The sequence below is a fragment of the Hakea prostrata genome, chromosome 10 (genome assembly GCF_041222555.1).
Source record: "Hakea prostrata isolate BN-2017 chromosome 10, UWA_Hpros_2, whole genome shotgun sequence".
NCBI lineage: Eukaryota > Viridiplantae > Streptophyta > Magnoliopsida > Proteales > Proteaceae > Hakea > Hakea prostrata.
The window spans coordinates 50,171,329-50,197,230 of NC_142609.1; the positions used below are offsets into that span (position 1 = coordinate 50,171,329).

The 25,902-nt window shown below is 39.3% G+C and overlaps 1 protein-coding gene across 3 annotated transcripts in view; it reads right to left on the reverse strand.

Annotated features, from left to right (window-relative positions):
* The window catches only part of DEK1 (calpain-type cysteine protease family), a 65,097-nt gene continuing 39,195 nt past the window's right edge, over nt 1-25,902 (reverse strand). Inside the window, exons 22-31 of one of the 3 annotated variants that reach the window (XR_016170182.1) lie at nt 25,060-25,379; nt 24,570-24,921; nt 24,084-24,404; nt 23,896-24,000; nt 23,626-23,754; nt 13,671-14,051; nt 13,435-13,572; nt 12,827-13,063; nt 12,279-12,732; nt 1-904 (exon numbers count right to left, since the gene is read on the reverse strand). Coding sequence is in view for 1 of the 3 variants with exons in the window: in XM_089136682.1 (XP_088992808.1) it covers nt 12,427-12,732; nt 12,827-13,063; nt 13,435-13,572; nt 13,671-14,051; nt 23,626-23,754; nt 23,896-24,000; nt 24,084-24,404; nt 24,570-24,921; nt 25,060-25,379 (2,289 nt within the window). In the remaining 2 variants the exon portion in view is untranslated. Of the gene's footprint in view, nt 905-8,806; nt 12,733-12,826; nt 13,064-13,434; nt 13,573-13,670; nt 14,052-23,625; nt 23,755-23,895; nt 24,001-24,083; nt 24,405-24,569; nt 24,922-25,059; nt 25,380-25,902 lie in introns of those variants that run through there. The other 2 variants (XR_016170183.1, XM_089136682.1) reach the window with 2 other exon arrangements.

Here is a 25,902-nt window from a genome sequence, read left to right on the forward strand (position 1 = left end):
AAAGGAAACGTAGACGCGAAATCAGAGGCTTGCTAAATCAAATCAATAAATGATTCCAATTGAAACCTCATCTCCTGATATCGTGAAAGTAAAACACTACCATCTATTTCTTTTCAGCTGAAAACACTATTAATTGAAGGTCAACCATATCGAAGACATCTGTGTGGGTGATCTTCCTAAAAAGAAGAAATACAGAAAAAGTAAATTACCGAAAACCTATCAAACTCTTCCAACTCTAATCTCTATTCCAAATAAGAAGATGCACAAGACCCCTCCGGAACCAAAATTGGAAGAAAAGGATAATAAGAGGCAAAACTGACAACTTCAAATGATACTAGAAAGAAAAATTATATTAAGGGGGGCTAAAATGGCATTGTCAATACATGCACCCAAAATTCTTTACACGGGCATCTGAAAATTTGCAGCTAAAACCTGGTTTACCATTTCTAGCTGCCAGCCTAGTTTACTCCCCTAGATCAACTCTCTCTGTGTCCCTCTATCTTTCTATATATCCATCTCTCTCTCTCTCTCTCTCTCTCTCTCTCTCTCTCTCTCTCTCTCTCTCTCTCTCTCTCTCTGTAACTTTACATGATTTTCACTTTTGCCTATAGCTGTAACACAAACTGCTATATACAGATTAACCAAAATCCATCGTCATGCTGGTACAGGGAAAAAATGTTTCAAGCCTGCCAGGCTGGAAAAGCCCCTGAATCTGTTCGAATTCCATTTTCCTTTTTAACCAAACAGATCCACCCTGCACGGTTAGAAGCAACTCTGAGGTTTCCTTCTGCACCTGCACACCAGTTCTGAGGGAAGGACCATACAGGATGAGCCATCTCACATTGGAGATGCTATCTCAAAGGCAATCCTTGCAACCGATATCAGAAACACATCCCCATCATACCTGCAAACAGATTTTAAGCATTAACAAGAAACTTGTCTTAACTCAAACAGTAGAAAGACCAAAGCTCAGAGCAATCAATTTACCAAAGCTTTAAACCCAAACCTTTAGATGACTCAGACGACTTATACATGAGGTAAGCTAATAACCAGAAAAAAATAAAGAAAATACGAAAGCCAAAACAGTAATCATAAGTAGAACCAAGACTATTTTGGTTTAGCAACACACATTGTCTAAAAAACTTCAGCCTTGCATTACACAATAAAATGGAAATATCCATACAGCAGTGAGATCCAGTTTTAGCTGTCAGTCGACGAAGAGAGCAGCAGTAAGAAAATCCTCCTAGACACAGGGAGGAGCTAAGAGAGCTAGCAGACAATAAGCAGCAGCAAAGATCAGTGTCGGTAGGCGAAAAAGAGTGCCTTTGCCAGCTAGTCAAAGGAGGCACGCCAGGCTAAATGGAGAAGCTCTAAACAACACCCATTCCCACTAAACTGGATTTCTTCATGTAGATGACAAGCTTCTTTAAGCTCCGAGGTTCATTTAATCATATAATCCTTCTAAATGTAAGGCTACGTACAGAATAACCCAACAACAACTATCATCCACAATAAGGTCCATTGGTCCGACCCGTAGAGGTCCACAACCAGCAGCTCACCAGGGCTGCTCCAAGTATGTAACAGTATGATAAGAAATTTCAGAACTCAGCTGGAGCTCTTGAATGAGGTCTGCTTCCTATCAAGTTCAGGTCTAGTACAGGTAAAAGTGTTTTTGAAAATCTCAGAAGAATACAACTCTAGAATATGAGGTTATAAAAGTTGAAACTAAAAGATGAAAGTAGTAGGTTAGTGGTGTAGACCAAACCAGCTCAACAACAGAACTTCTGATGCAGCCCAGGGTCTGGGCCAGTCTTCAGGATCCTCTTTAACAGAAGTTACAGAACCAGCAGCAATTTGGGGTTTAAACCGTTGCTCTTTGGGTTAAGATCTTAGTTGTTTATATACCAAGCAACCGGTGGATAGGCTAATTTGAAGCCCAAGTCTTAGGGTTAAGATTAGGGTAGTCTGGGGTTAATTGGGAAGCACTTGCAGGGTTCGGCCAGGATAGGTCTAGGTCTGGAAATTGAGGGTCATATTCTGTTTCAATAGGACTGTGATTACAGAATTTTCAAAAGTTATGATTTGTTTGTTCTTAGGGTTTCTAGGGTTATATATGTGGTGGTTCAAAGATTCGATTAGGTTAGATTTGTTAGGAAATAAGTTTTAAGTAACCAAAACAGTAGATGAACTTGAAAGATAATGAAGAAGAAGAAAAAGCAGATGAAGAATCAACAACAATGGGCTGCAATTCTAGTTTTGAACTCTTAGAATCGCAGCATCTTATCTATAAATCTCAATAGTCTAGATAACAACTTGAGAAGCAAGTCATCTTGCCCTCTAAAAAAGGAATTAAAAAAGAACATCAAGTGGACTCATGAATCTGTCCAAAATACAAAGAAACAAAAAGGGAAGTACATGAAATTAGAAAGAAACTTGAAAATAGAAACTATGACGAAAATAGTAACTATGCTGAAAATAGAAACTATGCTTTCTAATTCTCCTAAACCTTGATCACCAATGAACCTTTTCCAAGAAAGGAAGTATGTAACTCAAATTCTACAAAACTTGTCTACTAAGTCACCATCTCTAAATTAGAAACTCAATAACTTGAGCACGAAGGCAGCAACCACAATCCTTGCGCACCAAGGCTACGCAATTCTCAACACTCCCCCTCAAGCTGGAGTATATACAACAAAAACTCCAACTTGAACAACGAGAATAAACTTGAAAGGTAGCACCAGTCTTGAATTGTGTAGCAATAAAAACTAAGAACACTTCACCCATGAGATAATCAACTTTAAAAAAGTAAATTCTTCATGTCGAACAACTCATCTAATAATGGGAACAATCGATGATCCATAAGTAAGCAACATCAAAGGCACTATTGAGAAAATGCCAATAATAGGGAAGAATCTCCACACTACCAAATAATAATAGTAACTTCAATGTCCACACATAACCTCTTACAAGAAGCCAAAGTAGCAGGCAAAGGTATGGGTAGCCAAAAAGGCAGTATTAGTTACTGTGGACTAAGTAGGTAAATAAAAAGCACAATAGGTTACTAAGGACTAAGTAGGTAGTAAAAGATAGTATAGGTTCCTACAGACCAATTAGGTAAGTAGGTAGGTAAAAGGTAATATATGTTACTATGGACCAATTAGGTTAATAGGTAGGTAAAAGCATGGAACGAAGTATCGTTCATTTCGCCCGGTTCGGTTGGGTAGCGAACCGGCAATATGGCGAAATCTCGGCAAGATTTCGCTGCCTGGTTTTTTAAATTTCAAAAATGAAAATATATTTATTAAAGTGTGCGGTGCGATTACCCATGTATCATAAATGTAAAATTGATAAAAATAATATAAGAAATCATTACAAAAGGTGCGAGTATCCATGCAATAAATGTAAAGTTGAAAAAGTATAAAATTAATATAAGAAATGAGTACAAAACATCAATCAGTCACGTAAAAGTAATAATATAATAATATTTTTTAAACGAAAATCCGTTTTTCTAACTCTCTCCCTTTTACCAAAAAAAAAAACTCTCTCCCACCTTCGTCAGTGAGTCACTCGTCCCTAACGTCTCCGGCAGTCTGGCTATTCCTCTGCAAGGCTTTTTTCCCAAAGGCAAGCTTTCTCTCTCACGGCGACGCACAGTCAGAGACCGCCGGCGGCGATAATCGGCATGATCTCGCTCATCTCGTTTCGAAGCAGCCTTTCGGTTCGCTCAGTAGCGAAACCGGCGAAATTCGCCGAAAAATAGTTCCGTGGGTAAAAGTAATATAGGTTACTACGGACCAAGTAGATAAAAGGTAATATAGGTAATTATAGACTATAAGTAGGTAAGTAGGTAGGTAAAAGTAGTATGGGTGTTGTTATAGAATACAACCTTAGGAGGATAAAGTTCTTAACCAATAATATTCTTCAACATATCCTGAGTAGATATATAAAGAGTATCCAATCTCCCCTCACGTTTAGCATTACATGTAGACAATTAATGACAACCAATATCTAGTCAAGAAAGATCCCCAAGCAAGAATTTTCAATGTGCCCTTGATGGTAGATATAATCTTCATTCTTCTAGCAAGTCTGAATTCAAGAAACAATTTCCAAACTCTCCTCATGGTAGATTAAGATAATGGCAACATTATAATAAACCAGATTTTTTCTAGGGGTTATTCGTAAATAAAAGAAAAGAATGGCAAATCTCTAAATATCCCAAAACTGAAACAGAAATGGCATCAATGTAATCAAAGAAATTCCCAAAAGGAAACACAACTAAAAGGCAGTCTAGGGATTAGGATACTAAATCAGAAATCCAATTCAGGAACAGAATCAGGAATCAAGAATACGATAGAAAACAGAATCAGAAAACGAACTAGGATTGAACCAGAATTGATCCCAAAAATTGGATCAAAATTTGAACCAAGAACTAACCCAAATCTGAACCAAATATAACCCAACACTGATCCAAGATGAACGAAAAACAGAACCTAATATTGAACCAAAAAACAGAACCATTAAATAACCAATCGACAAGTCATCCTGAACAAGACCCCTGAAACTTGAAAATCAAACCCACGATACAGAGAGTTCATCTAAGCACTGTGCAGAACTCTCTTGCGAAGGAGGAAAGAGAGAAATCTGATCAACAGATCTTCATCAGAAAAGCAGCATAAGTGACGGTTACTAGAACAGCCGTTCCAATCTATACAAAACAACATCATTATTTGGTGATTAGGAACTTCTCAGAGACGTGTTTCTCCTGGGTTTCGACAAACTCAACGATTCCATAAAAAACAGAAAATACATTTGCTCTTGGAATGATTTAAATCTGAAGACGAAGTCGTATCAAGTTTTCCATTGCAGATATTCTCCAAACGACTCAAGGGGCAGAGTCGAACCCACCATCTGCAGCAGCAAAATCTTCGCAACCTTCTTGAGATCAAAAGTCAACTTCTTGACAGAAGAATCAATCAAAGACCAGACTTCTCAACCAGACCACAAACCAAAAACCTTCAAGAAACAATAGCTGAAACCTAATTTTTTTTAAAAAAATTTTAAATAAAAAACCAGATCCAATTGATTGAAACTTCCAGCAAAACTCCAATCGAAACAAAGTGAAGCTCCGAATATTTTAAACAAAGTGCTGAAACTTTTTTTTACTAAATTGGAAACTTAAACGACTCTCAAACCGGCAAATTGAAAAGGAACAACCCAAGAATCAGATTAATGCTTTGATACCATGATAGGAAATAAGCTTTAATCAACCAAAACAGTAGCTGAAGTTAAAAGAGAATGAAGAAGAAATCAGAGAAGAAGAAGCAAATGAAGAATCAACAACAGTGGGCTTTGCAGCCTCTTTATCTATAGATCTCAATAGTCTAGATTACAACTTGAGAAGCAAGCCATGTTGCCCTCTAAAAAATAAAATAAAAAAGTACATCTAGTGGACTCATGAATCCGTCCAAAGAAAGAAACGAAAAGGGAAGTACATGAAATTAGAAAGAAACTTGAAAATAGAAACTATGATGAAAGTAGTAACTATGCCGAAAATAGAAACTATGCTGAAAATAGAAACTATGCTTTCTAATTCTCCTAAACTTGATCACCAACAAACCTTTTCCAAGAAAGGGAAGTACGTGATTCAAATTCTCCAAAACTTGTCAACCAGGTCACCATCTCTAAATTAGAAACTCAATAACTTGAGCACCAAGGCAGAAACCACAATCCTAGCGCACCAAGGCTGCACAATTCTCAACAAGATCTAATTCTGATTTTGTTGCTCTGAAAATTCAAAATCAACCCTAAGAGGTTAGGGTTTCGAAAATAGGTCTCCTAGTTGGATTAGGACTCTTTAAGGTGTTGGATAGGGTTAGGGTTTAGAGGGGAGGTGGAGAAGGTGCAGGATGAGGTAATCCTAATTCCTAAAAGGATTTAGGGTTTGAGAGTTATGAGAGTTTGAAACTGGGGTTAGAATTTCTAGAGGAAGAAGATGAAATGCAGGAAATTTCTAGATTAATGGAATGTAGGTCTTATGATGGAGACGAAGGGTAGAACCGTAGAATAAAGGGAGGGGACAGGTGCTTTCCTAATGGAGGGATAAGGGATGTAGGGTTTTTGAGATGGGGAAGGGCTGCAGTGCCGCAAGAAAGAGGGAGGGAAAGGGGGACTGTTGTGCAAGGTTGGAAGAGGTGAATAGGGTGGGAGAAGGGTACGGGTGATGCTTACTTGGCTTGGGCCAACTCCTGTCGAAGATCTTCACAACTTCAGAAAATCCAAGGTGGCTGCAACCTTGAAGAAAGTGGATGAAGCAATTTTGCAAATCAACTAACTTTGAATTCCAAGCTTGGATGATGTCACTGCGAGATTGCATCAGTGAATATAAACTGAAATTGCAGAAAATTATAGAACTCAAATAACCCAGGCCACCAAAGAATCCACGACTCCCAAGTCCTCCTTCAATATCTTAAAACTAATTCGCTTACAATGAGGTGGAGGTAAGTCGTTTGAGGTGGCACGACCATGTTCTACGGAGACCGATAAATGCCCATGTACGGAGAAGTGATATAATCCAGATTCAAGGAACTAGAAGAGCTAGGGGTAGACCTGAGATAACTATAAGAGAAGTGGTGAGAAAGGATATGCATAGCTTAGGCCTTGTATGTAGCATGGCCTCAAACAGAACTGATTGGAATGCAGAATCCATGCAGCCGACCCCATTTAGTTGGGACAAGGCTTATTGTTGTTGTTGAGGTGGGAGCTTTTTATTGCCTTACAATTGAGGGAAACCAACTAAGACTCAACTTAGGAAACCTACATGGACACAACTTAGTGAATCCAATTACAACTCAACAACTTAGTGACTCTTAGAACAACTAGAAAAGGTGTCTTCAACAAACTACTAAAAGTTCAAAATTGGATTCCAACTTAAACAAGGATACATCAATAATTTGATGAAGACAAAACCAAACTCAAAAATACAAAATAGCTATAGACTCCTAACAGCATTCTGCAACAAACTAGCCCTATTGGGGCTCCCAAAAAAGGGGTAAAATGACCAAAATACCCCTGGTCAGATTTGGCCAGCCTCTGGTGCACCTCTTGGGGTCTGTTTTAAGGCTCAAAACCTGAAGTGCCCTATGGCGGGCAAACCTGGTTACATCAACTTAAAATGTGGACTGACTGGAGTCCAAATAAGGAAGTACAGGTGTCCGAGTAGAGGTCCAGGATAGTACATTAGAGGCCCAAAATAGTGGCCCTATGGGGTCTAAGATTGCAGAGATCAACCTTCTCAACTCAGCAATATCAAAAAACTAACCAGTCATTATAAAGTTGGCCTCTAGACCACATATCTTTAATGGCAGCAAGGGTCCTTTAAGAGTGAGTCGTAGAAGACCAATAACCCAGTAAAGCTTTACTTGCTTAGTTGCAGATAGAAAATTTAAAAAACAAAGAGACAAGAGGGAGAAGGGAGAGCAAGTGGAAAAAAAGAACAGGGAAAGAAGAAAAGAATGGGTTATTTGACTCTTCCTTAGGCCTCTCACCTCACTGCATCTCACTACACGGTATCACACAAACCAAAACATAAATCATCTTCAATAAATTGTGTTCAAGGACCTAAAGTACATAACACTGTATATGGGGCAAATTACACAAACATCTCCTGGGTTTGCATACTACTACATTTACGCCCCCTAAAATTCTCTATTACAGTTATCCTCCCCACGTTTCAAATTCTCATACTGCCCTTCCTTAACCCAAAATACCTGTTTTGACTTTCAGAAAAACAAAAAAAAGGGAAAAAAGAAGGGGGGGGGGGGAGAGCACCAAGAACTAATTTTCAAGTACTTTTTCAGTTAATTTTCTTATTAAGAAGATTCAGCAACAGCAAATATGTCTTCTTCTATTTAAAACTGAGGGAACATTTACAATAGTAAAGATTCCAGCGGGTGCATATGTAATTTGCTCTTGTATATGAAAACCTAGCCTATGGCGGGGGGGGGGGGGGGGGAATCAGCCATTAGGTTTAGTAACTTACTCAGCATGGCATGGTTGGAACTCACAACTGGTATCAAAAGAATTAAAGCACAGAACTAGAAATTTCTAGATAACAGAAAAACTCAGTTTCCAAATCCGAGATTAGAAACAAGTACTAACAGCTACCACATGAACGGGGAAAGGACAAAACTAGAGAGTAGATGACATGCTGGATTACTTCCCCACGCACTCTGATCTTGATCTTCTAGTCTAGAAACATTCCCATGCAAGGAAATATAGACCATAAGAACAGTTGATGCAAACCAGGTCTAGGGTTAAGGGTATTTTAGTAATTTCCCAGGCCTTGGGGTTGCCCAGGAAATTTCACCGACGGAGAAGGCTGAAATGGGGGGCCTGAGGTTATTTTAATGCTCTAAACCACTGCTGTACTTAATTCTTCAGATCTGGATTTTATCAGGTACAGTGTGTTTTCCAGAATTTTAAAATTCTGCAGAAAACTCAATGAAGAAGATGGAAGTGCAGGCTTTTATAGACTTGGTAAACTAGGTTTAAAGGGGCAAACAACACTAGGACTAATACCTAGGGTTAGGGGCGACTCTAGGGCAAGGGAGAAGAAGGCCAAAAGGGCTGGGTAAAGGAAGTTACAGGGGGTGGGGTTCTAGGGTAGCCGTAGGGAAGGAGGAAAAGAAGGGAGGCCTGCGGATGCTTGGGGGAAGGAAGGAACGGGATTCGTGGGGCTTAGGGGATGAGGTTAAGGGAGTCGTGGGACCTAGAGGGTACTGCTGGATGCAGCAGCAGGGCAGGGGAGGTAGGGGAAGAGCTTGCGTGGGAGGGAGGGTAGTGGGGAGGGGCTTTGACTTACTCGAGCTTGTTGGAATGTTGTAGAAGTTTGCTGGACTTGCTGAATTGATCTCCAGAACTTGAATATTGATTGCTTGAATGCTGGAACAAATTGAGAACACTCACTAAACAACTGCAAGGTCCCCCTTAAAAGTAACCCTGCCACTCACTCTTAAAAATTAACAATCAAAACAACGAAAAAAGAGGCTATTTATAGCCTCAAAGAAAAGACTTTGACTGGGATTGGGAATCCTACTAGATAAGGTTCCCAACTCTACACTCCCACACTCAAAAGGAATCAAAATACTACAAGATCACAACCCTAGGATTGGAATCTAGTAGACACTTAACTTGGGACTCAAGCTAACACTTCCAAATAGGAACAAACTCATTAAGATAAGAACCCTTTGGATAAGGAACCTTACCTTATCCACAACCAACTTTTAAAGGACTTGGACTCTTTATAATTCAAATTTGACTAACCCAAACAGAAAAACAAAGTAGATCCATGATCCTTAGATCAAGGAGAATCTATCCAGACTCATATTGAGCCCCAAAAAAAGGTTGGAAAATGACCAAAATACCCTTGGGGGGCATTCGCCCAGCTTGAATTGGCCATTTGGATCTGGATTTTGGAACCCACTTATGGAGGGGTCCTTGTATTCACATCAACAGTACCAGCAGTGATATGGTTTTCAAACCAATCTACACAGGCTATCATGAGCTCACTCAAAATTTAAGAATATCTCCTTCAGCTGCAGCTTGATATAGATGAAATAGTACCAAATTAGGCTGCTCAACAGCCCTAATTGATGGGCCACTTCTGAACAAAGTTTTGGTGTCACAACCAAGAGCTTGGATTACATCAATTGCATAAGCAAAGGTTTCTAATATGAGAGCTTTATTTGACAGCAGAAAAGCATGCTGCACGATGGAACCGTTTAGGATCTTTACCATTTAATGATTGAAATTCAAATAATATCTCAAATATGAACAAATACTCCTTATGTGCAAAAATGATTCAAATGCCCTTAAATCCTATTTTCAAAGTTGAACTTTACACAGAGATGGGTGAAGGATTTCCCCTTCACCCATCTTCATAATTGGTTAAGCTGAGCTGTTGGTAAATGAAGTCTCCTCCCAGAAATCACCCAACACCGTGAGAAACCACCCACCACCATCAGAAATCATAAATCCAATCCAAATCATATTTTGGAAGAGAAGAAATGGGTGAATGAAAAATAAAATATTTTGGAAAAGAAGAAAATAAATATCTAAGGAAAACGTTATGACAGAAATCACCTGAAATCGGCAGAGAAATCTCTCAGCCACCAACAAACCCACTATCTCCAGCAGGAAAAGAACAACAAAAACACAAGTGAGGGTGGAGAATAAGAGGAAGAAGAGACAGATGGAATATAAAACCATGGCAAAGACAGACAAAGTAAAAATCCCATGGGAGAATATAACACTCAGAAACCCCTTGTAGAATCATGGATCCAAAGAAGAAATACAGAACAACAAGGAGAAAGACATGAATTTGAAACAAATCCTCATGGATTCTCAGATAATGGTCGCTCTCGCATGTCTCTTGTTGGCAGATTGAGCACGTCGACAGGTATGAGAAGCCAATGTTTTCTGAATTTATTCAAATACATCATCTGTTTTAGGTTGTATTTAGATAATAGGGAAAGGGTAATGATACTGGCGTAAGGGGATGGTGTGCTGGACGGCTTGCAGCTAAATGGATAAGTGATAGTTTATCGGAGTCAAGAATTTTCACTCTGATTGAATAAGGTTTGAAAATTAAAGATGGTATTTGGTTTTCAAGCAATATCGAGTCATGAACAACCTTACTGGATCAGTTTTTTCCCCAATAAATGATCTAAAAAATCTAGGTTCCAGCAGTTGTCAATGGTGGTGGGGGTAGATGGTTGGGTGGCGGTGATGGAGGTGAAAGGGGTTTGGGTTGAAAGACCAGTTTGAATAAGTATGAGAGTAGAGGGTGCAGATCAAGGAAGAAGATGGGTGAAGGCATATATGGTAAACTTTGAATGGTCGGATTGGTATAGTGTTGGGTATAATAAAGGATGAATTATAATTTCATTTTTCCTTTTTCTAAATTAAGGGTACAATGGTCATTTCACCTAAGCCGTTAGCACCAAAGAATGGTACTAATTTTTCTGGACCTCTCTGTGATTTCGATGAGACAATCCTAATAAAAAGAACTGAGGTGTGCTTGTATATAAGGGTATTTTGGTCATACAAAAATTCAGTGTGTCCTTGTCTTCTTGATTGGTTTGTTTGTATATCACAAGGGAGGCAAATACAAAATCTCTCTCTCTCTCTCTTTTTCCTTTTTTTTTTTTTTGGAGGGGGGGGGAATCAAAAGGGTGAAAGGGGAGAAGAGAGAAAGAAAAAAAAAAAAAGTGCATCAAACAACTGAATGCTACTCTATGTTTTCACTTCAAGAAATGATGTCATTTTCTAATAGAGATTGCACTCCTAAAAAAATGACATTGTAACATGAAACAAATTTGTACACTTCAACCCGCATAATTAAGAGTGATTTCACCAAAATTCTACACCAAATAAAGAGCATGATCACATAACAATGATGAAAGAAAATATTACAAAGGGATAGCCAAACACCGATGTTAGGTTATGATTAGGGCTAGAGGAGATTTTACTAAATCTGACTTCTTATACCAATGGAAAAAACCAAGATAAATCCAAGAAGGCAGAGTAGTACAAACCAGCAAAGCAGCATCCTCATGCAGATTAAAAACAGAATCTTGGGCTTAACAACACTAAGAGAGAAAACCAACAAGCATTCTTCAACGAATATCGAGGCCAAAAGGGTACAGATATCTGCTGCTATTTAAATTCGAAGTTTGGTGCCGCAGATGAAGGGTGTTGCAGGAAGAGGGAGAGGAAGAAGAAGAGCTGTTCGGTAAGTTTACATCGGATACTAAAATCTCAAGGAACTAAAAAGTAACTAACTACCGGGATTTTTTGCAGTGGCGCGGCACATTGTGTTACAATACCTGGTCCTCCAGGAAGGCACATGTAATCTGGTCACACAAGAGGAGCTACAAATAATTATTTAGGGTGCGATGTAGTTGGAAATTTCATTACACAGTCTGGCTTTCAGGGGAGGCATGTGAAGCCTAAACCACACAGCGAAGGTATACATGATTAACACTAAACAGTTTTTCTTCTTCTTCTTCTTTTTGGTTTGGGAGGGGGTGTTGAGGTGTAATTTACCCTAAGAACTATACACTGTGATGGGTATCTAGCCATAATGAAGTGAAAGTGGCCACATAATTCCTTGAATGGTATCATCATCAATCTTTGGCATACAAACTGAAAATCTGAACATTTATATAAAAAGGATTGACAACCAAGTAGAAGTAGAAGATCCCAGTTTGTCAACTTACCAAGTTTTGGATTCATATCCAGTTGTGACTCAGTCAAAACCTGCTCACTGGTTGTGCATGGCCCGTGGAAAATACAAGCAACCCAAGATGCAGAATTGCACCACTGTAGCACAGCAAAATCAGCCACCTACTAGGTCACCATCAGATACTATATCGCTTCCAGGGTTATAGCTGCTTTTGTGAAAACTGAGAGGACAAATGGTGCCTCCTCCCCAGGGTGGATAGTTGTAGGCACTATTGTGTAACCTTTGGGATCCGGCTCTAAAACCATTTCACATGAAATCTCGCGAGAATTGACATAGTCTGTCCCACCAACTGACTCATGCAAGTAAATGTTGTATGCAGCACGACGGCCACGAGTCTTCAGTATCCTCATTCCAATGTAGAACATCAACATGTCATGACTGGATTGGTAATTTTGGAAACCAGCTGTCTTTCTTGAAAAGCTAACACCCTGCTCGTAAAAGTGGAAGTAGAGTGCATTAGCTGACGCTGCTTAACAAGGACATACAGAAAAACTAAAACATGCAAAAAGAAAACAAATATACCTGAGTTAAGGTGATAAACACATGAATTGGACACGACGCCTCTGGCCCTGAAGCCCTCAACCTAAACTGTGGGTTTTGATGCCATGTGTCATAATCTTGGCAACCACCAGCACTGTAACCACGCCATTGCCCATGGACAGAGTAACGCATCTCTGGGGGATAAATACGACAAACATATATTGACCGAAAGTGAACCTGGAAGTCTTGCCAAGACATCCAAAAAATGCCATCTTTTGACTGCCCAGTAAAGAAACAGGCAACTGTGAGGGATAAAGGACAAGGAAAACAATCTACACCTCAACTCAAACAAAGCCCTTTCTCCAACTAAATGGGTTAGCTATGTGAATCCTATTTAACCATACAAAAAATGATGCAACCTTGTACAAACATGATGGTCAATGGAAGAACATAGATTGGAACATTTAAGCGATAAACAAATACAATAACAAAATCATCAGATAGTTAAATTGATTTCAATCAAAACAAGAAAATATTCAGGTCTGGTCGATATTTACTTGCATCAACCAAAAACAACAAACAGAAATACAAAACGGAATTGTGATATAACATCAAGGAAAATCTAGGGAAAATGAAGGCATAGTAAATACCTGTGGGACATGCTTCAGCTTGTACTTCATCCTATCAGTCCATTCAGGTGATGAATCAGACCAAGGGCCATTCCACTCAACTTCATTTGCCCATGGATTCCGAATCTGAACAAGTTTGTGGCCATCTACCTCCCGTACCTGGAAGATAAATTAGTAAGGTAACTAATAATTTCCCACTAAAATCTATTTACCACATAAAGCCAGTAGAGCCAATAAGAGTTACCGATATATTTTACCTGTAATAATGAGTAAGCATGTCCTTGGACAATGCCACTGCTAGAAATGTGAACATCTGAACCAGACGGACTGCCAGCACCAAGTAGGAAACCCTCCTGTTTGAAGCGCAATAATTGAGACCAGAGTCTTCCACTTGCAAGATCAATCTGGGCTTGTGCACTCCTCATGTCAATCTCCTCACCAGCCCCTCCAGTGAGGTCCACAAGAGCATCTTGCACAAGTCCACCTTCTAGTGCCTCATAAGATCCATGCAGCTTGGCATATGCCTTCTCCAAAATAGAAACCCAGAGTTCATTTCCCTTCTTACTAGTAGCAAATGCTGGTTTTCCACGTGGCTCACATGGAATCCAGTCATCAACGACGACAGGGACCCATTCACCCTACAAATGGATCATAGACAAGTACTCAGACAGGTTTCCTAAGCAAAGTCAAAAAGCAATAAAAGCAAATCATCACTAGAATCCTATCTCACAATTCATGCTACTCAGTATCAAATGACAGAGGCATGTAGCTCCATCCTGATGAGAGCTTAGTAGCTGACCCAGGATTTTTTGTGTTGAAAGGCTTCCCATATGATAAGAGAAATAGAGATACATTTTAAGGCATTCAAGTTAAACCCAAACTAGGACTGGAAATAATGATGATGAGATTACCCATCTAATGATTCTACTTGCAAAAAGGAATAAGAAACTAAAGATCTAGTATATTTGTGGTATTTTCTTGGGAATCAAGGTTGCAAGACCAGACAAAGATATCTTCATCTTCCAATGGAGATTTGTATTTGATGTAAGTTGTGAGCCTGCAAACTCTTCTACTGAGGCAAATCAAGGCAGCTACATGGCCAGGGTGACCTTGTTGCATGGTTCATCATCTTGTCCATACCAGACCAGACATTACTGTGGGGTCAATACATTCCTCTATCATACCAGGAAATCTCATCTTGAGGTAGTGCAACATATGTTGAGAGGCGTTTGAAATCTGCCCCTGGAAAAGGTTTACTCTTCTCAAACAATGGGAACTTAAGACTGGAAATTTTTCACAGATTTCAATTGTGCTGGATCCATTTACGACAGACATCCAAATTCTGGCAACTGTTCTTTCTTGGAAGGAAACTTGTAACATGGTGAAGTAAGAAATGATCAGTTGTCTCCTGCTCCAGTAAGAAGCTGAGTTCCCTGCCCTGCCTCAAATGAACTTGTGAGCTTGTGCCTGAGGGAATATTGAGTGACATGGGAATTGTTTCTGGAGATCCCATGCGCCTTTATTACAACAAGAAGGCTGACATTACCATCTCCCATAATACTGTTCAGCATGGTAGAACAAAGCATGTGGAGATCGATAAACATTTCATCAAGGAGAAGCTTGGGCAAGGGATGATCTGCATTTCTTTTTCTTTTTTTATTTCTGATATCAGTTACCTGACGTATCACCGAGGGCCTAACTGTAACATGTTCCATCCACTGGTCTCCAACTTGGGCATGTTAAATATCTTTGAACCAATTTGAGGGAGACTGTTGGATACCATAGGAATGGAATACTATCACTTCACCAGAGGTATCATTTCGACTACAGCCCTGCCAGTTGCCACAACCTAATGTGATTGGCAGCATGGATCCTAAAAGAGGCAGTAAAAAAATAATAAACTAAACAGTTGGGGGGGGGGGGGGCATACAATATCGAAACAAAACATAAGGTTGTGTATGCAGACAACCTTTGGAAATTAGAATAACAGTAGTCAAGGCATAGCCCAGTCGACATGTTGAAACAGCACTTTTGACAAGGCCACATGGGTTCCTAGGAGCACCTTGGATACCTTCTTGGTGTTGCATCTTTTTCCAATGCTCAGGTTTGGTTAGGTGCCGTGACAACTACAGTTGCATGGAATCAAAATTAAGGGTAAGAACTAAAGAGTGAAGAGAGAGGTATACTCCTTTGAATGAATGCCAACCTAACTGGACTTTAGAATGCATTTCTAGCTTGCAACTTTAGCAATTACAATTAACAACGACACAAGGCTGAGGATATATTCTTGAAATAAGAATCCCAAGAGGTCTAATCAAGCATCTGGCCTAAGAACACGACCCAAATCAGTCTATGGCTTTCATGGGCCAATACTACCTAAGTGGGTTTAGAGTCAACCCTCATATTATGGTTTTCATGGGCTAGACCTAAGACCATGTCTAATCTAATATGAATGGGAACTTGAGATGTCAAAGTCAATAGAAGTAATTGTGGTCTCTCGGGAGAATCGACGATTGCATCTTTGATGCACTGCTAGTAATAGTATATCGGAGAATTCTTAATTGGCTAGTTGTAAACCAGGGCTATGGAACAAAGGATTATCCTGAATCTACACCGAGGTATTGGTGGTGATTCTCAAATATCGCAAAATCAGTGTAACTAGAGTGTTGAGTCGAAAACAACCATGACAGCAACCCAAGCTGATACTAACACTACTGATGCCATCATTCGGTCCAGAGTAAAAGATCCCATGCGATCGCGGTTTATTACCCCCTCTCATCTAGTTACCATATGAGCTTTATCGTCTACTATCGGCTTCTCTCAACCTCATCTCGACCCTAGCTGCTGTTTACTGCTTTCTTTGGTCAAATTTTTGCCAGAAAACTGCTGGATCTTCTCCTACGCTGCATCAACACTCTAATTGGCTCATCTACAACAAGTAATTAACAAGGATCAAGTGCTCTTGAAGCCATTCTTCAAGTTGAGTTTTATTCCCCAGTTTCACTTTTTCAAATAATAGGTTCTACATTAGGTGCTTGAGTGTGGATTAAATGTAAATATTTTTTCCCAATCCATAACTTCATGGGACAAAACTTATTTATCCATTATTAATTTATTTTTGAAATTTCTGGAACTAAATAAATTAAATTAATAAAATAATAAAAAAATACTTATGTTTTGAAAATGATTGTAATATACATCAAGCTGCATTGGAAGGGCTACAACCACATGAAGTCTATTTTTTTTCATGATGTTGCTCTTTGTTTTTAATTTGCATATTTTAAATAAATTGAATAAAATAATTAAAAATATATTTTTTTAATGGAAAACGATCTGTTTTTGTTAAATGATTCTTATGTTGTGTTTATCAAATTACAATCACGTTAAAATAAGCATGCTATGTTTGGCTCTGTTTAACAAAGTGTGCATGTCATGAAAGTTATTTTTATATGTTTTAATTAACCTAAAAATATAATTTCATTAGTGTAATAGCTTAGACTCGAATAGATTAGTGCATGGAATAGTTTAGTAGTTTACTTTGATCAAGTTTTTTAATACATACTCCTATTTGATGATACTTCTATTTACCTTATGTAGCAATTTAAATGGATTGTTTAAAAGGAAGACAAATTGCATGTATTGTTTGAAGGGGTTGAATTCTCAAGGTACACCAAGATTGAAACAACACTTGGCAGGAGGATATAGAATGTAACCGAGTGTTTTAAAGTACCATATGAAATACAAGCAGCAATTGTTGCTAGCTTGAAATGAAGTAGGCTAAAGAGGGCAAAAAAGGAAAGATATCAGAAGGAGTTTGAGTAGTATCAAAGAGGCCTTTTGAGGATGTGGACGAGGAATCAGATGATGATGAGGCTGCCTAGAGAAGCATGTGGGTAGAGTCACAAGCGGAGTAGAGACAGATGAAGGCGGCCTTTGCTGCTAGTAGGCAGTCCTTGCATTAGGAGAATGTGAGGCAATATGAATAGGCTCGAGAAGCAGGGTGCATCTGGCTCAGTTGCTTCATCCACATTTCTAGAGGGAGGTGAGAGGAGGAAGAAGACTAGACATAAGGACCCAACATATAGGACAATGCCATCCCCAGATCCTATACTTCAGCAAGACCCCCACCATCTTTAGGCAACAAGACTACTAAAAACCAACCATCCCAAAAATGTATGGTAGTAGTAGGGAAGATCAAGTAAAAGTTATGCAATCAGTAAGTTCATGTTCTACAACAACATTGCACCTAATGTAGCCCAAGGTCCTCAATAGTAGAAAATGATTGATGCATTTGCTACGGCAGGTCTAGGGTGGAAGAACCCACACCACGGGAATTAATAAAAGTCTGCATGCCAAAGCAGGAGTTGGAGGAGTACATTGAAACACTTATGCCACAATGGGAAACATACGGGGTCATTGTGATGGCTGATGGACTGGACCTACGAAACAAACTATTATTAACTTCATGGTGAATTGTAATGGCAAGACAGTGTTCTTGAAGTCTCTAGATGCATCCAAGAAGGCGAAAGATGCAGATTACATCTATAGGATGTTAAGAAAAGTGGTGCTTGAGGTAGGGGCATACAACGTTATCCAAGTTGTCATGGATAACGGTGCTAACTATAAGAAGGCTGAGGAGAAGCTGATGACAAGGAAGAGCACTAGGATCCATATCTTCTGGACATCATATGCTGCCCATTCCATTGATCTGATGTGAAGGACTTGGGCAAGAGGAAGCCTATCAGAAGTGTGGTTGAAAGAGCAAGGTAAGTGACCACCTCTATCTATAATCATGGATATGCCTTACAACTAATGAGGAGCAAGTGTGGTGGTGATCTACTGAGGCTCCGTGTCATTAGATTTGCCACCAATTATGTTGCACTAAAGAGCTTCCAGCAAAAAGTGGCGGATCTCAGGTCTATGTTTGCGAGTGAGGATTGGTTGGGTGGTAGAGATCTAACATCTTAATGGCAAAGAGACCAACAGGCCTTTTCTAATGAGTCCTTCTGGAGGGACATGAACAGAATGGTGGGTATATTGGAAATAATTGTGTCTGTTTTGAGGATGTAGGACACTGAGAAGAAGCCCACCTTGGCCCGCATGTCAATCACCATATGAAGGAGATGGTCAAAGTTTCTGCTCTTAGAGCTTCAAAGTCCTACATCAAGATCATTAATGAGAGACAGGAGAAGCATTTGGGTCATGCTTTGCACAAACCTGGTGAGTCACTTTATGTTTTATACCTTAGAACATTGATTGCATTTTTCTAACTACTAAATCCATAACCAAGTTCATATTCCTTATTACCATCTTACTAAGTCAATACCAAGTACAGGAACAAGTTTAATTTTGGGCTTAAGGTTGATTTGATGAATGCAGCACAACGGGTGGTAGAGAAGTTAGAGCCAAATCCCACCACCCAGGGAGTATAAATGCAGAAGTGAGAACTTATTTCAGGGTTTTTTAACTTTCTTCTTTTTTATGTACTATTTACACTAGTACTAATTAAAAATTAAAATGGAACTTGAAACATGGATGTATAGATCAAGGATTTTAGAAATGCAACTGGGAGTTTTGGCAAGTTGTTGCAGTTGCAACTAGGAAAACAGGAGACCCTAGTAAGCATGGTAAGAAATCTTGGTTAGCCAGAAAGCCAAGATCTCGTGAGATCTTACATCTTAGCTAAGATACGGTAGAATTTTGGGCCCAACTTGAGTGAACTCGAGGGCCCATCTTAAGGGATTTTAAGGGCCATGTTGGGCTGAAATTTGCTATTTAGCCGATTTTAGGCCTTCAAAATACACTGGTAACCTTAGTTTTGTGAGAAAACAAACCTATGTATGGGTTCCAACCCGACCCTAAGTTTGATACTGAAATGCTGAAGGAATGAACATGTAGTCTTATAAAACATGAAATACATAACCAAATTGAAGGAACTAGAAGAGCTAGAGGTAGACCTAAGATAACCTTAAGAGACACGGTGAGAAAGGATATGCATAGCTTAGGCCTAGTATCTAGCATGGCCTCGAATAGAACTGATTGGAAGGCAAGAATCCATGTAGCCGACCCATTTAGTTGGGACAAGGCTTATTGTCGTTGTTTAATTGATATAAATGAAAACCAAGTGACAACTATGATCTCACATGTAATCTTGACTTGACCTATTGGAAAACTGAGATCTCCCCGAGATTTCACAAGATCTTGTACTATGTTGGTAACAATATCTAGTTCAACTAAGTATTCAATCAAGTACAATAAGATTTACTTGCCAAGACCCTAATGTATTCTTAGATATTGTAATAAAGTTGCCAGGAGGGTGCTATATAGAACAAGTTTAGAATGCTTGAAGTAGGAGGCTTGGCCCTGACTCACAGTCATAGAGAAATATGAGCATACATGATCTGATAAGAGCATGGAGAGTATGAGCATTGCCACTAGCAATACTGGTAGTTACCATCAGCCTTAGCAGTCCTCAAACTATGCATACCCTAATCACACCATTGGTTCCAATTATAGTGCCTACTCTACATATGGAGGACACCATGTTCCTTAGGACTCCAATCTTGGTGAGTTCAGTTTATGGGAGTGAAGGTGGGTTGTTGACTGACATCTTCAGAAGCCCATACCCACCTATTCAGCACAACATTAAAGGCTATCCTAAGTTGTTACACCTTCAGTATGCAATATCTCTCTCATCGTGAGAGGGGGGGGGATGCATTGGGACCAACATTTTGACCATCTAATGTACTACATCACTTCTTGGCATAGATTAATTAAGCAGTAAACGGCTTATTCAAAATATTGAAAACCAAAAACAAACAAAAAAAAAAAGAACCAACGAAGATGATAGTTCAATTCGCCAGGCCAAAAGGAAACAAGATCAACAACTCTGGTGTCAAGCTCAACAGTCCATCTTACATGAAGGGAAATTGTCACACTTTTTCAGGAGACTACCATGATAGATTGTAACACAATTTTTGTCTTTACTTGCTTGCCATTTCTAACATTCCAATTCCTCTCCCAGCTCTAGTTTTTCATTTTAATGGTAGAGCCCAGACACGAGACACTACAAAGTTTCTCCATCAAAGTACCCACATGCAACCATAACATTCATTCGAGAAATTAAGTGATGTAAGCAACCCCCCCCCCCCCCCCCCACACCACCCAAAAAAGAAGAAAAAAAAAACCAATGAAAACCATTAAAGATTGACCCTAGAACCAAGATCAGATGGCACACCAAGGCTGCCCCAATTTGTGCAGGGGTATTTAGGTCAGTCTAACCCCCTCATCTAATAGGGCTGGTCAGATGTAGACTCGTCAGAATCATGGTAAAAAATTCAAGGGAAACTGAATTTTCGACCGGGTGAAAATGGGAAACTTAAGTGGAAACTTAGGAAATTTTGAGGAAACTGAGGACTTTTCCGTACAAGTTTCGACAGCTTTTAAAGAGTATTTTAGGGTGGGATCCTGTATTTAAGCTAATTAGAGTATAAAGAATACATTTGTTGTATTTTGCTAAAAAAATCAATGTAGATATGTCATTCAATGTACATAACATCAATGTAGAGTTGTCCAAAAAGTACATTATAAACTTAACTACTTAAGCACATAACATTCAATATATAATTTCTAATTTCAAAATAGTTGACAATAAAAGGAAAATACAACTTAGTGTTAAGAGGAGTGCCAAGAGTGTATTCATCCTGTGAGCTGAGTAGTACTATGCCTATAACATCCTCTCCTCCAACCAACAGACATAGACATCCCATGACATTTTATGCCTATGGTTGTCAAGTTAATCGACAACTGTAACTTTATGAGTCTGGTCATCAATATGCTTAAGATAACCAACCTGAGGAAATACACACTTTGGATAGGAAAGTCCTGATGGAGGGGATATTTGTCATGGGTATTTGGGGAAACATGAAATAAACAAAAAAGTTGAAAATTTGGGAAAACTACAAAATTTATAGGAAAAAGTCCCAAGTTTCCACAAATTTTCCCAGGTTTCCACGAAATTTCCCAAGTTTCCACGAAATTTCCTATGTTTCCACGAAATTTCCCAAGATTCCACGAAATTTCCCAAGTTTCCCACGAAATTTCCCAGGTTTTCCACGAAATTTGGGATTTTTTTTCCTCATGAACCAGCTGGTCCAACTGGGTTGAACCAAGTTTCGACAAGTTTTGAGGTTTCGACGAAATTTTGACAGTTTCGATCGAAATTAGGACTTTTTTTCGGTCCCCATGAGTTTCGTTTCGCATTTTCCAAAATGGGAAATTTCGGTAGAAATTTCGCAAGTTTCGATGGAATTTTGTTCTATGGTCAGAATTCCAATCTACTTATAATTTTAAATTTGGCTACATCTTGCTCCAGTTATTAAAGAGACTTTGTCTATGTGGGAGTCCTAGTTGGAATCAATTTTAAAGCAAGTGTTGTAACAAACACCACGAAATAACGAATCGAAAACGAAACAAAAACGAAAACACAGAGATTTCACGTGGTTCACACTCCGATATGGTATGCTACGTCCACGGGCGAAGAAGAAGAGTTTTTCACTATGTAGAAGAACAGAAGGAGATCTCACAACCAATCGCCAAGAATGGCGTCACAAGAACTCTCACCCAAAACCCTAATCGAAAATCTCAAATCTCTCAGTAATGTGGTAGGCGAACATAAGATACATATATATATATATATATATAGACTCCAATCGGGTAAACGATTGACCAATCGGGTCGTACCACACCACAGGGGCTTCGCGCCCACACGCCCCTCCACAGACCTAGATCAGTGGTGGGTATCTGCTTCCACCACAAATCTCCGCAAATGGGTCATTCAAGTTGCCCACCAAAATTTGCTAGTGCGGGTCCATCTTCCAAATCGGGCACAAGAATTCGAGTCAAAATATAACAGTAAGATTCCTTCCTTCTAGATAATTGTTATTTTATTTTGGATATTTTAATCAATTTTAAAATAAGATGGTAATTAGTTGTTTGAGTTGTAAAGGAACTCCCAATCCAAATTGAATTTCCTAATTCGAGTCCAAGTTAGCTAATTAATTAAGAGTCCAAATTAGCTAACTAGTTTGAGTCCAAGTGTCATTCCTTCTATGTAAGAGGCTATATAAATGCCCCATGCCTTGTACTAATATTCAGACTTGATTAATAAAAATTACAAGCATTGAAGGAGAATTTGAGTCATGGGTTCCAAGGAGGATTCCCATGGCTTGGTGCTTGAGTTTTCTGCTGTTTTTTTTCCAATCTTCTTCAACATCTAAAGCCTGCAACAACTAGAAGACAGCCCCTACAGTAACCTTGAGAGTACCAGTCCACTCCTCCATCAAGTAAATGAAACCCCAGCCCTTTCCCTACCCCCATTACCCTTCCTAAACCCTGTGGACCACCCTCACCCTTCTCCTCCTTTCCTTCCCTTGAGGCAGCAGCACCCCACCCTCCCCCTTCTTCTCTCCCAACTGCAGACCTTCCTTAGCCCTCACCCTCCTCTTCTTTCCTTCTTTTTCCCTTATCTTGATCTTGCGGCAGCTTAGGAAGCCAAGAAGAAGAAAGGGGAAAAAATAATAAGAAAGAAGAAGAAAAGATAGAAAATAAAAGAAAGGAAAGAACGAGAGAGAAAAGAAAAGAAATCAAGAAAGCAAAGAAAGAAGTCATGATCCGTCAAGATTGATTCAAGAAAGCTTCCCAACCTTCCGTAGACCAACTGCAAGCTTTTGTACCCCTTTTCCACTAACTGCAAGCTTCCCTAATCCTTCTGTTCCTCTTCACCTTCTACCAAATCCCCACTACAGTCCCAAGTGTGAATTTTAATCCATAGTTCCCCAAGTTCTTCCTTCCCATTTAGGATTTTATTAAACTTAAATTTTCCCAATCCACCCATCCCACATTACATATTGTTAAAACCCTAATTTTTCCCAATCCAGCCAACCCATATTGGCTATTGTAAAACCTTAATCTGTTCCTAAATCATCCCACAATCCTCAAGCCACTGCTGTGAATTATAATATTCAAATCAAGCTTCTTTTGGATTTTTTATTTGATTGCTGGCTCACAAGGAGAGGATCCTTGAAGAACCCAATTTTAGGGTTTGATATCAAATTTCTTAAAGCCTAGAGCCTGGGTTACATCACTAAGCCAAACAGAAGACGTGAGTAACGTAAAGGGGAAAACAATCACACTCAGAGTACTAGACATTACCTGGATACAGAAGCGAACAGTATAAATTCCTTCTTCATTAAACTCTGGTGTAATAATTACTTCTGATATTCGTGAAACCTCAGTTAAAACAGCAACAGCACTCAAGAACCAGCAGTCACCCAATCGGCCCTGTTCCAGTTAAACATTGTGCTAATCAACAGGATCAAAAGAGGTACCAGATAGTCATCAATTGGCTTTAAATTGGACTGATAAAAGGACAATAACAAAAGGAACAATTTCCAGTGGTGTTATATCAAACTCTAGGCATACCTGACAAACATCAGATGGATTTGCCACCCCAGAAAATAAGCATGGGCATGAATCAATATGGTTTCTTTTAACAATTTCAGTAGGCCTCAACCACCCAGAAACAACCTGCCATGGAGCACCAGCACAAGGTTCAAGATAACATGAACAAAAGTATACTCAACAGCAACAAATGAATCAGAGAAACTAACCTGCAACTTTAAAGGAGGATTTCCTGGGTCCACAAACAAAGATTGATCATTTGGAGGAAACTCTTGGTCAGTGAAATGAGTTTCACCTCTAGCAGAGAGAGCTTCCTTAATGGCTATTTCAACTGATCGCATCTGTTGATTGATTTCTTCTTGTGTTTCCATCCTAGGTTTCCTTAATTTTCTTGCAAAACAATCCATATCAATTGCCACTCCTTCACGGTCTGATCTTCTTTTCCTACCACTTGAATACTGCCCATCCCAATCTACATCATCCCTGTCATACAGATCAACATCCGCAGGGTCGCTATCCCACCCATCAACCTAAAAGCAATGAACAGGAAAACATCAGACAGTCAAGAAGTGCTAGAAGACAAAACAATGCTTTTAGGACACCTTAAAAACCAACAGACCAGAAAAATTACTTCAAGAAACCCCAACCACAAGACTAGAAGGCAGCAAGCTGAAACAGGAAAAATAGATGCGTACCCTGGAAGGTGAATCAGTCCATTGCCAACCATCCTCTGGAAGATCAATCATGTTATAATCAAATGAACTTGTAGCAGAATAGACAGCGATGACTTCATCTTCAGTCAAACACCTTCCCCATAAGAAAGCATCCATAATATGCATCTTAGAATCAGCTCCTTCACTGTCCGACCTCCCAAATGCATCCAAATCTGCTGGTGGTCTAATGCCAATCCAAACCTCCGTACCCTGATCCCAAATGCCAGTGCCTATATGCAACGGTAAGCCACCCTGGAATCCATCAAAACCTCCATCTAGATAACAAGTGGCCTCACCTACTTCGGCATCAATGGTCACTGTCACAATATGCCACCTGCATGGCCATCAGAGAAGACCTAGTTAGCAATATGATCAAACTTCAAAGCAAAGAAAAGCTCAAAAGAGCATTGATGGAAAAAGCAGATGGATTATACAAAAGATGCTAATGTGTAGACCAGAAGAGAATACAAACCTTCCATCAGCAATACTAGTGCCACCAATGTTCCACTCTTTGGTAACAGTAGTTTGATTATCGCCTTTGGTAACTAGCCGGAGCCCAACTTGCCCAGACTCAATGCCTTGTTCTGAACCAGCCACCAGGATTTCCCAGCAAATTTTCCGCTCAAATTCTGTACCCAAAAGACAAACTGGCCCTGATTCTGGCTGTATCATTACTGCAATGGAGAAAGTAACTTTTTGTGATTGACAAATGCTTGGATCAATCTGGCCATAGTGTCTGCCACCGACTTGTGGTTCATCATCCAGAACACATATAGCACCAGGTATTCCCGTCTGGCCAAAAATTGAATCACATTAATTTTCATATAACTTACAAAACCATGCAATAGCAGGAACCAACACCTCAGCTTGATAAACAAAATATTTGCAAGATAATAATAATTTAAGTATATATAAGTATATATATATATATAAGTTAAACAAGAAGCATAGTAAAATAGCCACAAAGGATAATCGGCATTTGTGAACTTCATCTAAAGTTCATGCCCATCCTTTCATGCTATATGCTTCCCTTGGATTAGGAGAAATATGTCACTAAAAGCAAGCCATGAACATTCTTGCTTTACCTGGTGCAATTCATCACTGGAAATAGAGGGCTGTCAATCAGTGCCAGCAGGCCCTCAATCACTTCTTATTTCTTAAAATATTAAAGGGAAACACTGATGATTGAGCTTGATATTGAAGTCCTTAAACAGAAGGATCAAAGTGCCTTTCAGGAAGAGAGGCCAAAACAGATCGACATATTAGAACAAATGAAAATTTGAAACCGGCAATTAAGTCAGGAAGATGCTTCAAT